General features: G+C 41.2%; 1 protein-coding gene across 3 annotated transcripts in view; it reads right to left on the bottom strand.

Moving 5' to 3' along the window:
* MCM9 (minichromosome maintenance 9 homologous recombination repair factor) overlaps positions 1 to 7,530 on the bottom strand; it is a 120,797-nt gene extending 113,267 nt beyond the window's left edge. For 2 of the 3 annotated variants that reach the window (XM_021937932.2, XM_031667466.1), the window contains exons 1-2: positions 7,422 to 7,530; positions 4,266 to 4,584 (exon numbers count right to left, since the gene is read on the bottom strand). In XM_021937932.2, the coding sequence (XP_021793624.2) occupies positions 4,266 to 4,569 (304 nt within the window). In that variant the 5' untranslated portion in view covers positions 4,570 to 4,584; positions 7,422 to 7,530. Of the gene's footprint in view, positions 1 to 4,265; positions 4,585 to 7,261; positions 7,360 to 7,421 lie in introns of those variants that run through there. The other variant, XM_021937933.2, reaches the window with a different exon arrangement.
* Between the last annotated feature and the right edge of the window lie 6,496 nt (positions 7,531 to 14,026).

Here is a 14,026-nt window from a genome sequence, read left to right as displayed (position 1 = left end):
CAGTTTAAATTATAAAGTCAATATATTAAAACAAGGAAAATTAAGATCAAGAGAACCACATTACAAAATGTGGTGTTACTCTAATGTTATGCATAACTGAAGAATGCCCAATAAGACTACAGACTGCCTAGCATAATTTAGAAAAGTCTTTGGATTTTTGGCCAGATGTGGTGGCTTATGCCTGTAATCCCAGCACTTTGGGAGGCTGAGGTGGGTGGATCACCTGAGGTCGGGAGTTTGAGACCAGCCTGACCAACATGAAGAAACCCCCTCTCTACTAAAAATACAAAACATTAGCCAGGTGTGGTGGTGCATGCCTGTAATCCCAGCTACTCGGGAGGCTGAGGCAAGAGAATCACTTGAACCTGGGAGGCAGAGGTTGCAGTGAGCTGAGATCGTGCCCCTGCACTCCAGATTGGGCAACAAGAGCAAAACTTTGTCTCAAAAAAAAAAAAAGAAAGAAAAGTCAAGTCTTTGGATTTTCAATGTGAAGAAGTGATGTATCAATGAACTCTTACATAATATAAACTGTATAGACAGACACTTTTTATTTTTGGCTTAAAACAAATTCTGGTTTAAAAACAAAGTTATGTGTAATTTTATTGTAGTTTTATTCCTAGAAAGCTATCTTTAATTTGATAATGTTTCTTACTGTAAATACCATCTTAGAATGGAAGAATAAAACACCATATGCCCCACTGCTTCTAGAGTAACCCGAGCAATACATAATGAAGGCCAAATCTTCTTTGCTTTTACCCTTCCATGGCTTGCCACAGATCTAAGAATAAGGAACCAAATCTGGCCTGGACTACAGGGCCTTTTGTGACTGGCCTCCTGTTTTATCAAGACTTCTGTGCACTTTTTCACATATAGTGCTCCCTTTGTCTTAGTGCTCTCCTCTTCACTCTGCTCCTCAAAAATGCCCACACTAAGAAGCAATGCAGTGGTTAAGAATACAGACTTACGCCAGGCACAGTGGCTCATGCTTGTAATCCCAGCATTTGGGGAGGCCAAGGTGGGTGGATGACCTGAGGTCTGGAGTTCGAAACCAGCCTGGCCAACATGCTGAAACCCCGTCTCTACTAAAAACACAAAAATTAGTATTTTTGTGGGTGTGGTGGCACATGCCTGTAATCCCAGCTACTCGGAAGGCCGAGGCAGGAGAATTGCTTGAACCTGGGAGGCAGAGGTTGCCGTGAGCCAAGACTGCACCTTTGCACTCCAGCTTGGTCAACAGAGCGAGACTCTGTCTCAAAAAAACAAAGAATACAGACTCGAGCTAGAATGCTGAGGTTTGAGTCACAACTCTGTCACTTACTAGCTGTGTGACCTTGGCCAAGTTGTAACCTCTCAGATTTCTCGTCTATAAAATAACAACAGAACCTATCACATAGGGTAATAAGAAGACTAGAAGAATTCACAGCTTACACCTATAATCCCAGTACTTTGGAAAGCTGAAGCAGAAGGATCACTTGAGGCTAGGAGTTCAAGACCAGCCTGAGCAACACAGAGACCCCACCTCTACCAAATAAGGAAAAAAAAAATTTTAAATAGCTGAGCATGGTGGCACATGCCTGTAATCCCAGCTACCCAGGAGGTTGAGGTGGGAGGATCACTTGAGCCCAGAAATTAGAGACTGCAGTGAGCTATGATTCTTGTGCAACTGCATTCCAGCCTGGGCAACAGAGTGAGAACCTGTTTCAAAAAAAAAAAAAAAAAGAATTCATACATGTAAAGTTTCTTAGAATATTACTTGGCATATAGCAAGCACTCTTTAAACATTAATTCTGGCTGGGCACCATGGCTCATGCCTGCAATCCCAGTACTTTGGGGGGCTGAGGTGGGTGGATCACCTGAGGCCAGGAGTTCAAGACCAGCCTGAGCAACATGGCAAAACTCTGTCTCTATCAAAAATATAAAAATTAGCTGGGCGTGGTGGCACGTGCCTGTAATCCCAGCTACTTGGGAGGCTGAGGCAGGAGGATTGCCTGAACCCAGGAGGCGGAGGTTTCAGTGAGCCCAGATTGTGCCACTAGACTCCAGCTTGGACAACAGAGCGAGACCCTGTCTCAAAAAAAAAAAAAAAAAAAAACATATCTTGAGTGAGGCATGCATCACACATAAAAGTTTCCATTAAGCTCCCATATAATAATGCTTAATATATATATATACATGCATATATCTGTAGGCATGCATATACCATCTGGCAAATATTTGACTGTATAGCTGTCTGCCATACAGCCCTGAGTTTTTTAAAGGAAGGAAAAACTATATTCCTTTTGGTTTCCCAAGATCCTAGCAAATGCCTATTGATGTTTTGTTTAGTAGTAACATAATTTGTAACTTACTTTTTCAGAGAATTGAAAAAATAAGCTAAATTCACCTGCAATTGAGAGGGTCACTTAGGCAGACAGGATTGTATTACTTAAACTGAGCATGGAAAGGTATCTGAAAATAATGGCAGCCTAAAACTATTTCCTAAATACCATTTCAACATTAACTAAAGTCCCCCTTAATAATCCTTTTGCAAACTTATTAAAAGGAAACATTGGCCAGGTATGATGGCTCACACCTATAATCCCAATACTTTGGGAGGCCTACGCAGGAAGATCACTTGAGCTTGGGAGTTTAATACCAGCCTGGGCAACAGAGTGAGATTCCATCGCTAATTTTAAAAAAAAGTCAGGGCTGGGGGGGTCCCTTTTACTTGATCCCATCAAGAGATTATCTAGTACCCTGTTGCATAATGATTAATAATCTTCATAATTTATCCTAGCAAGTGTAACTGCAGATAATATTTTTCATTTGAATTAAGTATTTGGTCTTTTTGGGAATCTTAACTCGCCTCCAAGAAGTTCTACTATAGTGACTCCAAACCTTTTTGGAACTGGGGAAGCATCCTTATTGATTATAAATCACCACTCTTCTCAAATGTATTATAAGGTAAATATTTATTTATTTATTTATTTTTTTTTTTGAGACGGAGTCTTGCTCTGTCACCCAGGCTGGAGTGCAGTGGCGCAATCTTGGCTCATTGCAAGCTCCGCCTCCCAGGTTCACACCATTCTCCTGCCTCAGCCTTCTGAGTAGCTGGGACTACAGGCACCTGCCACCGCACCCCGCTAATTTTTTGTATTTTTAGTAGAGACAGGGTTTCACTTTGTTAGCCAGGATGGTCTCGATCTCCTGACCTCGTGATCCGCCTGCCTCCGCCTCCCAAAGTGCTGGGATTACAGGCGTGAGCCACCGCACCCGGCTGGTAAATATTTATTTTTAAACAAAAGGGTGTGTATGTTCTCCAGCTTAATAACAGACTGCCCTCAATATTCTGGACCTGCTTTTAATTTTACCAAATCTTTCTTTCACGTAAATAGAATGAAGCTGTACCAGCCTTTATTAAATTATACAATAATGGCATATTTAAATTTTGTTTTAATTGGGGGGTTGACAGGGACTCTAGAAGTGGTTTGCATTTGAGAAACTGAGGCTCAGTGAGATAAAACAACTTACTAAGTTTCCCAGGTTAGGCATGTAGCCTTTAAATCCAGTTCTTCCCTTTCACCACACCATGCCTTCCAAGAAATTATTCCCATGCAATGAACTAAATAAAAATTGTTACACTATAGTGTCACTTTTTTCTAAAATTCTTAATTCAACTCTATCCATCCTGCTAAAAAATCACTTTTAAAACAGAAAGTGAGGGGCAAGAACTCCTAGAGGCAGGAATTCAAGGACACAGCTTTGCCACCACAAGCTGCTGATTGCTCTGCTGCAGTTTCTTAACAATTAAAATCCTTAATCTGTCATGCATTCAACAAAAATGTATTGAGTAACTGGTAGGTAGACAGCACAATGCTAATTCTGATATATAAAAATAACTAATTTCCTAAAACAGTTTTGAAGATCTCTGGACAAGATCTATCACTTTTCTAATTCTTTGTATTACCAGTTATTTTATTGTTAGTAACCATAAAAGCTCATACAGCTGTTTTGAATTACCATTTTATACACAGATATGGAAATATATAGACACACAAGAATACTGCTGTCTCCACACATTCTCCCTACCCTCAGTGGGCATGACTCATACTTCATGCCCACAGAACACAATTATTATTCTGCTCTAAAAGAAGTGACCATCAACTACATAACAGATACATATTTTAAGTATAAATATCAATTATTTCTTAGTGTTCTCAATCTAGTATATTTTCTCAAAGTCTTTCTAGAAGATAGCAAGACAGTAAAATCCTTAAGTGATTTACCTGATATCCTCGCATGAAGATTCTGTTTCATGGAAATACCCTCAGACTGAGAAAGGGACTGGAGAATTGTCAAGGCTGACCTTCGCAGTGCACTGTCAAAAACTGTAAGCACTTCATTGGGGAACATGTTGAAATATTCCCCGATTTCCATGTTGGTCTCAAACAGAGTCATGGCATTAACCACAACTGGGTAATGAGCATCTTCATCCCTTTCCTTCAAGATTAGAAGAATATCATTCTTATGGTATTCCGAAACATAGGACTCAAACACTTGACCAACCAGTGTAACTTGATCGCTATTCATCTTGAATCTAGGTAACTAAAGAAAAAAAAAAGGATCATATTATATATTTGATATTCAAGATGTACTCACAATTTAACAAAAACGATTGGTTATAAATCACACTGGCTTTGGGTCATACTATTATCACAAAATAATATCTGAATTCAAATCTTAATGAAATCTGAATTATCTGTTACAGTCACAGTACATGTACTTTAAAAATGAGTGAAGTCAAATGTAAGTCAAAGAACTATGTTGGTACTGATTATCAAAATCAGAAATACTTCAAAGCATTTCCCATATCTTTTCCCAAAATTTCCTTCATATTAACCCTGCATTAATATACAGGCCTGCACCTAGTAACATTTCCGGACTGTACTTACAAAAGTGGTCTCATAAGATTATAATACTGTATCCTTATTGTACCTTTTCTCCGTTTAGATACGTAAATACCATTGTGTTACAACTGCGTACAGTATTCAGTATAATAATATGATGTACAGGTTTGTAGCCTAAGAGCAATAGGCTATGCCATATAGCCTAGGTGTGTAGTAGGCTGTACCATCTACATTTGTGTAAACATACTCTATGATGTTCACACAAGGACAAAATCACCTGATGACAAATTTCTCAGAATGTATCCCAACCATTAAATGACATATAATTGTATTTATTTTACATAATATATGTAAGAGGCCACATTCCATACTCACACATTTGCTCTCAAGTATAAAATCTGAAACATATCTTTTGGCTTAAGTCAGTAACAGTGGAGTTCTTTGCAAGAGTCCTGGTTCTAGGATTTATTTATATGAACACAGTATCATTCTTTTGTGCTCTCTCACTCTCTCTCTTTAGTTATACACACACACTCATGTGTATTCTGCTATGTAACAGAAACACATACCATTAATCAAATTGACAGCCAGTTCTGACATGAATAATTAACAGACTGTCTTTAGAAATTCATATTTGGAAGTGAATTTGTTTCCTTCTTTCTCTTTCTTACCCTAGGAAATCTACTGGGTTCTGCAGAAACAGCTGTCAACAATGTAAAGAAAACAGATAAACATAGGAAGGAAAAAAAACACTGAATATTCAAATAATAAAAAAGTATTATTGAAAATAAATACAGCATATACCATTACTTTAACTCAATCCCCTGGCACTCCATTAAAAAGTATGTATCTACAGATAAAAAGCACCTACCCCCATTCTATTTTCATGTATACAGACAGATAACAAATTACACATGTATAAACCCAATTCAATGTCCATTTCCTAATATCTACCATGTACAAGGCACTATGCTGGCAAACGAAAAGTACAGTAAAAGGTTCTCTATGTCCTCAGAGATCCAAGGGACAAATAAAATGAAACAGTGCTCTTATCAGTGGTCAAAAATGCAATATGAATAGGAGCACAAAGGAGAGGGAGGTTAAATTTAAATAAGGTGACGATCCCAGGTAACTGGACAGTTACAAACAATCTGTCCAAATAAGAAACATTTATTTGGTTTGGAAAGAAATTGAGCACTGGAGAAGAGGTGTACTTAAATTTGACTTATTTCATTTGTCCAACATTTATTGTACTGGGCTCTACAAATACGAATATTAAAGGAGATTGCTATAAAGTTCGCAGTTTATCATCCAAAGTATGTGTTATACACGCTGTCTGCTATATTTTGCTTTCTCTGAGAACCTGCTATTCCGCAAGGTGTGAAAGGTGTAAGAAGTATATACAACAGTTAGGTCAAGAATCCTGACAACTATAGGAGGCCAGGGTGAGAGTAAGAATGAGTAAATGTATATCCAAGACAATGAGTGAAAATAAATTATGGCCTCCACGGTAATTTGTTTTTGGTTAAGCAATATAAATTCAGCCAAGTGTAAAACAGAAAAAGTACTTGGGAAGGAATATTTCCACAATGTGGACTTTGCAAAAAAAAAAAAAAAAAAAAGGACTCCCAAGAGTGGCTACGAGAGAATCACTATGATTTTATTAAAGCATATTAAGTTTAGAGCCACAAATTTAGCAATTTGAAAAACAGCTCCACACAAGGCAGGAAAACGGCAGCAGCAGAATTCAATGTTCAAATTAAAATTTTAACGTTAGATTAAATTTTTCCTAGTTAGGCCAGCATTTCTATGGTTGTATGGACCATCGTTCTTCATTCCCTTTCAACATCTACGCAAAACTATCTAATCAACTGTGCTACAAGCAGTTTGCTAACTCAACGCACCTACTACCCACCCAGATACACACTGGAGGCACTTTTTGTTTTGGGAAGGGTCATTTCACAACCTTCACGTTCTCTTTCTTTTTCTTATTGAATATTTGGGGTCAAAATACAATCATTTGCTTTACTTTGTCCTCTTGATCACAGCGAAGCGTCGAAAAGAAGAAGAGAGTGCCTAACTGCACTGACATTCCCCAGCTGTCTCCGGAATCGCTGCAGCCCCGCCCCGCCCCGCCCGCCTGCACCTGCCGGGAGCCCCGCCCCCTGCGCGCGGGCTGGCCGGACGCGCGCCCTCGGCCCCGCCCCACTCCCTCCGCCCCTCTCACTGCGGGAGCGCGCCATTTCGCGCCTTCTCCCCGCCACTCGGCTGCCCCAGGGGCGCCTGGCAAACGTGGAGTCGCTCGGTTTTGGAGGCATGCTTTCCAAACTTTCTAATTCAGAGGGTCTCTGCGCGCAACCCCTGCCCCACGACACCTTGGCAGTCTCTGACTCTTCCCGGGCTCTTCTCTCGGGCAGCTCCCGTGCCTGTCCGGTCCCGGAGTTGAATAGTTTTTGAAGTAATGAAACGTGAACGAGACTTGGGACGAACTGGAGAAAAGCATAACCGCGAAAGGAAGAGGCGGCTATCACTTACTGGTTGTGCCAGAAGTCGCCGGGGACGCGCTGCTCCCGAGGCCGAGGGGCCCAGAGCGCTCCAGCCAGGTGGCGGGTTCGTCTCTGGCGCTAGAAGGCTGGGGGGGCGGGGTGCGCGCGTGCGCGTGGCCGCTCGAGGCGCCACCCGCTACGGGGACGCGCGGGCGCTGTCGGGCGGCCTAGCGCCTGCGGCTCTGCCTGGCCTGCGCTCCCGACCGACGCCGAGCCGCGCACCGCCTCCGAGCCGCGCACCGCCTCAACCTCCCTGCCCCGGCGGCTCTTCCGGGTGGAGACGAGACAGCGGGGCGGGGCGGGGCGGGGCGGAGCGGGCGGATTGGGGCGGGGCCAGGAGGGTCCCGGGTGGGGAGAGGGGCGGGACCCGAGCGGTGACTTCAGGCTGAGTGGGGAGAGCAGGGCTGTGCGGCGGCTCAGATTGGATCTTAGGATTTGTTTTTTGTCTGTCCGAGGAATTTGCCTAACCCAAGGACACAGAGGATCTCTTCTGTATTTTCTGACACAAGTTTTAGAATTTTAGGTTTTATATTGAGGTCTGTGATCTAATTAGAGCTAATTTCTGTTTGTGGTGCAAGTATGGATCTGAGGTCATTTTTTTGCATATGAATAGCGTCAGTTGTTCAGAGAGCTTTCTTTTTCTCCCTGAATAGCTTTTGCACCTATGTTAAAAATCAGTTGTACCTAAAGCATCAGTTGTGGGTCTATTCTTAGACTTCGTATTCTTTTCCCACAATTTATTCTATTTCTCTCTACAAAAATACCACATTGTCTTGATTCCTGTAGATTCATAAGAATCTTAAAATCAGATCGTGTTTGGCCTCCAATTTCTTGTTCTTTTTCAAAAATGTTTTTGTTCATCTAATCCCTTGGGTTTTCATATGACTACTAAAATCGGCTTGTCACTTTAAAAAGTTGCGATTGTGATTGGAGTCACATTTCGTCTATAGGTCCATATGAGAATAATTTACATGTTAACAATATTTAGTTATGACCCTTAAACAAAGTAAGCTTCTTCATTTATTTCGTTGTTACTTCACTCAGCAAATGTTTTGACCTTTTGTCAGGTCTAGCCGTATATAGTCCATTCTCACACTGCTGATAAAGACATACCTGAGACTGGGTAATTTATAAAGGAAAGACATTTAATTGACTTACAGTTCAGCATGGCTGGGGAGGCTTCGGGAAACTTAAAATCATGGCAGAAGCGGAAGCAAACGTCCTTCTTTTCAGGGCTGCAGTAAGGAGAAGTGCGGAGCAAAGAGGGAAAAGCCCTTTATAAAACCATCAGATCTTGTGAGATCTCACTATCAGAGGACAGCATGGGAATAGCCACCCCCATGATTCAGTTACCTCCCACCGGCTCCCTCCCAGGACACCCGGGGATTATGGTAACTACAGTTCAAAATGAGATTTGGGCAGGGACACAGCCAAACCATATCACCCTATGTCAGATTTATCTGTAAATCTAAGGATGGGAGGAACATATACTTCTTGATATTATGTAAATGACATTTTCAATTTTCAATTTTCCGTTTTCTTTGATAGTGTCTTAGTCTGAGTTGCTAAAAAGGAATACCTGAGACTGAATAATTTACAAATAAAAGAGGTTTATTTGGCTTACACTCCTGCAGGCTGCTTCTGGTGAGGGCTTCAGGCTGCTTCCACTCAGTGAAGGGGAGGCTGCCTGTGCAGATCACATGGCCAGGGGAGAAGCAAGAGAAAGGGTAGGTAGTAGTCAGGCTCTTTTCAACAGTCAGCTCTGGAGGCAACTAACAGAGTGAGAACTCACTCATTATGCAGTGGCAGCTTTAAGTTTTCCTGAAGGATCTGCCCCTGTGACCCAGACACCCCCAACTAGGCCCCACACTTGGGATCCGATATTAAGATGAGATTTGGAAGGGAGAAATAACTCCAACTATGTCAGATAGTATGTAAAAATATGATTGGGGGTTTTGTTTTTGTTGCTGCTGTTGTTGTTATTGTTGTTGTTACAGGTTCTTGCTCTGTTGCTCAGGCTTGCGTGCAGTGGTGTGATCGTGGCCCACTGCAACCTCTGTCTCCCAGGTTCAAGCAATCCTCCTGCCTCAGCCCCCTGAGTAGCTGGGTGATATGGTTTGACTGTGTGTCCCCACCCAAATCTCACCTTAAATTGTAATCCCCAGGAGTCTGGTGGGAGGTGATTGAATCATGGGGTGAACTTCCCCCTTGCTATTCTTGTGATAGTCAGTTCTCATGAGATTGGGTTTTTTGAAAGTGTCTGGCACTTCCCCCTCACTCATTCTCTCTCTCCTGCTCTGCCATGGTAAGATGTGCTTGCTTCCCCTTTGTCTTCTGCCATGAATATGTTTCCTGAGGCCTCCTAGTCATGCTTTCTATTAAGCCTGCAGAACTGTGAGTCAATTACACCTCTTTTTGTCATAAATTGCCCAGTCTCAGTTAGTTTTTTATAGCAGTGCAAAAACAGACTAATACATTGGAATTATAGGTGTGCGCCACCACACCTGGCTAATATTTTGGTATTTTTGTAGAGATAGGGTCTCACTATGTTGCCCAGGCTGGTATAATTGATTTTTTAATATTAATCTTGTACTTGCCATTTTGTAAAAACCACTTATGAGTTCTAGCAGCTTTTTTTGTGGATTTTGCTAGATTTTCTATATAGTCAGGATTTGTTATCTATGAATAAAGACAGTTTTACTTCCTTCCTATTCTGGAGGCCTTTTATTTCTTTTTCTTGTCTTTTTGCACTGACTAGAAGCTTGAGTATACCGCTGGATAAAAGTGATGAGACCAGACCTTCTTTCTTTGCTTCTGATCTTAGAGGGAAAGTTATCAGTCTTTTACTCTCAAATATGGATATTAGCCCAGGGTTTTTTGTAGATGCCCTTCATCAAGATGGAGGAAGATTTAAGAACTTTTATCAAGAATGAATGTTGGATTTCATTAAGGCTTTTCTACATCTGTGGAAATGATTGCTTTGCTTTTTTTTTTCTTTTAGTTTCATATTTTATATCTAGATTGAATTGTATCCCTCCAAAAAAGATATATTGAAGTTATAATCCCCAGTCCCTTTGAGTGTCACTTGTTTGGAAATAAGGTCTTTATAGAGATAATTGAGATAAAATTAGGAATTAGGATGGGCAGTAATCCAATATGACTTGTGTCCTTATAAAAAGGATGAATTTTATGGCTGGGCGCAGTGACTCACGCCTGTAATCCCAGCACTTTGGGAGGCCGAGGCAGGCGGATCATGAGGTCAAGAAATTGAGACCGTCCTGGCCAATATGGTGAAACCCCGTCTCTACTAAAAATACAAAAAAAAAATTAGCTGGGCGTGGTGGCACGCGCCTGTAGTCCCAGCTACTTGGGAGACTGAGGGAGGAAAATTGCTTGAACCCAGGAGGTGCAGGTTTGTTACATAGGTATACACGTGCCATGGTGGTTTGCTGCACCCGTCAACCCGTCATCTACATTAGGTATTTCTTCTAATGCCTTCCCTCCCCAACCACCCCCGCTACCCCCTGACAGGCCCCAGTGTGTGATGTTCCCCTCTCTGTGTCCATGTGTTCTCATTGTTCAGCTCTCACTTATGAGTGAGAACACACATCAATTTTGCATGTATGCTTGGCATATTGGTCTAATTTTTTGTTGTTGTAACATCTTTACCTTGTTTTGGTATCAGGGTAATGTTGGCCTTGTAGAATGAGTTGAAAGCTATTCCCTTCTGTTTTATTTTCTGGAAGAATTTATGTGAAATCGGTATCTCTTTTTTTTCTTTTTTTTTTTTTTTCGAGATGGTCTCACTTTGTCACCCACACTGAAGCGCAGCAGCACAAACACGGCTCACTGCAGCCTCAGCTTCCTGGGTTCAAGTGATCCTCCTACCTCAACCTCCCAAATAGGTGGGATTACAGGCAGGCACCACCACACCCGGCTAAAAAATTTTTGTACTTTTTTGTAGAGACAGTGTTTCACTGTGTTGTCCAGGCTGTTCTCAAACTCCTGGGCTCAAGCAGTCTGCCTGCCTTGGCCTTCTAAAGTGTTGGGATTACAGGCGTGAGCCACCGTGCCCAGCCAAAATGGTATTTCTTTTTTAAATATTCATTAGAACTCACCAGCAAAGCCATCTCAACCTCGACTTTTCTTTGTGGGAAGATTTTAACTACAAATTCAAATTATTCAATAGACACAGGGCTCTTGAGGTTATCTATTATTTATTGAGTTTGGTAGTTTGTCTTTCAAGGAACTGGTGTTTCTTCTTGGTTATCAAATTTATGAACATGAAATTGTTTGTAATGTTTCTTTATTATCCTTTTAGTGTCAATGGGATCGGTAGTGATGTCCTCTCTTTCATTCTTGATGTTGGTATTTTCTTTTGGTGATTATCTGCAATGGCTGCCATAACAAAATACCATAGACATTGTGGCCAAAACAAAAGAAATTTATTTTCTCACAGTTCTGGAGGCTGGGAAGTCCAAGATCAAAGTGCCAATTGATTCTGGTGAGAGCCCTTTCCTGGCTTGCCGCCTTCTTACTGTGTCCTTACATGTCATGGAGCTTTCAGGTGTCTCTTCTTACAAGGACACTAATCCTATCTTTATGCCCTCATTTAACCTTACTTACCTCCTTACAGGCCATGTCTTCAAATACAGTCAAATTGGGGGTTAGGACTCCAACTTCTGAAATTGGGGAATGGAGTTGCTATGGGCACAACACAATTCAGCCCATAGTAGTAGTGATCCCCATTCCTGTCCCCAAGCTGCAATGGAATTTCATTAGTGCCTTCCTCTGCAGATTTTATCTGTGGATCTGTAGTGGAGATGGGGGATTGGATCTGGACAGATTTCAGAAGTAGCTGCTTTTCTTCTCCCCTAGCTGGTACCACTAAAGGGGGTAGCTTTCTCTGGATTCTCCCCAGTTGTCTGTATGAGAACCTGATGAGGTTTCTGGAGGAATGGCCTGCATGAGGATGAGAACCTTTTTATGTCTGAGTCCCCTGTAGACATCATGCTCCCACATTAGCCCACACTTGGTGTTTAGCAGTTCACTAAAAATTTCCAGTTTAATCTTCCTACTGCCTTACACGCATTTGGAGCTGTCTGTCTCAGATGAAGTCAAAGCTTGTGTCCTGTTTCTTTCTGCAGGCTCCTGTCTTTCTCCACGTTTTAGGTTAGTTGTCTGCCCTGTGACCTCCACTTTCTGAGGGATTCAAGAAAAATCTTTAATTTGCAGTTTGTGCAGTTTTTGTCTTATAGAAAGGGAGTGACACCCTTTCTGTCTCTTTACATCTATGAGCTAAAACCAGATGTCCCATCCCTTTTATTTTTAACCTTTCCATTTCTTTAGGCATCTTTTATAGACAGCGTGTAGTTGGGTCTTGCTTTTTAATTCCACCTGACTATCTGTGCCTTTAATCGAGATGGTTAAAATGTTACATTTGACTGGACTCAGTGGCTCACGCCTGTAATCCCAGCACTTTGGGAGGCTGAGGCGAGAGGATCATGAAGTCAGGAGATGGACACCATCCTGGCTAACACGGTGAAACCCCATCTCTACTAAAAATACAAAAAAATTAGCCGGGTGTGGTGGCCCACACCTGTAGTACCAGCTACTCGAGAGGCTGAGGCAGGAGAATGGCGTGAACCTGGGGAGCCGAGCTTTCAGTGAGCTGAGAGTGCACCACTGCGCTCCAGCCTGGACCCCAGAGCGAGACTCCGCCTCAAAAAAAAAAAAAGTTACATTTAATGTGATAATTGATATGGTTAGATTAAAGTGAATTATCTTGCTGTTTGTTTTCTGTCTATCTCATCTTTGTTTCCTATCCCTTATTTTTGCTTTCTTTTGGATTGAGAACTTTTTTTGATTGCATTTTATTTGTTGGTGTATTAGCTATAATTCTTTGCTTTGCTATTCGAGTGGTTACTGTTTATATAACATATCTTTAATTTATCCTATCTACCTTTAAGTAATACTATACTCCTTCTTATATAAGAAACTTAAAATAACACACCTTCATTTCTCCCTCCCAGCATTTATGCTATTGTTGCCAGTCATCTTTTATATACATCTTATAAGCTCCATGATACATTGCTGTTTCTTTAAACTGTTGATTATCCTTTAAAGAGATTTAAATAACAAGAAAATAATTTTATATATTTACCAATGTAGTTACCATTTTTAGTGCTGTTCTATTATTTCTTCAGATATTTTTTGTCTTCCTCTCCCGTCAGATCTTAATTACACATAATATTATTTGGATACTATTTTTCCTTCTGCCTAAAGGTCTTCTGTTAACTTTTCCTGTAGTGCAGATGTTTGGTGATGAATTCATTTTGCTTCTGTATGTCTGAGAATGTCACCCATGTTTTTGAAAGCTACTTTTACTGGACACAAAATTGTAAGTTGACAGGGTGGTTTGGTTTTTGGATTTTGGGTTTTGTGGTTTTTTTTTTAAATTTTCTTCTTTGTTGCATTAAAGGTGTTGCTCTACTGTCTTCTTTTAAAGAAAGTGCTTGGACTGTTTCCAATGAGAAATCTGCTGTCATTCTTATATTTGTTGTTTCCAACCCTCTGGCTTCTTTGAAGATTTTA

The sequence above is a fragment of the Papio anubis genome, chromosome 6 (assembly GCF_008728515.1).
Source record: "Papio anubis isolate 15944 chromosome 6, Panubis1.0, whole genome shotgun sequence".
Classification (NCBI taxonomy): Eukaryota; Metazoa; Chordata; class Mammalia; order Primates; family Cercopithecidae; genus Papio; species Papio anubis.
This window is presented reverse-complemented; position numbering and strand designations above follow the sequence as displayed.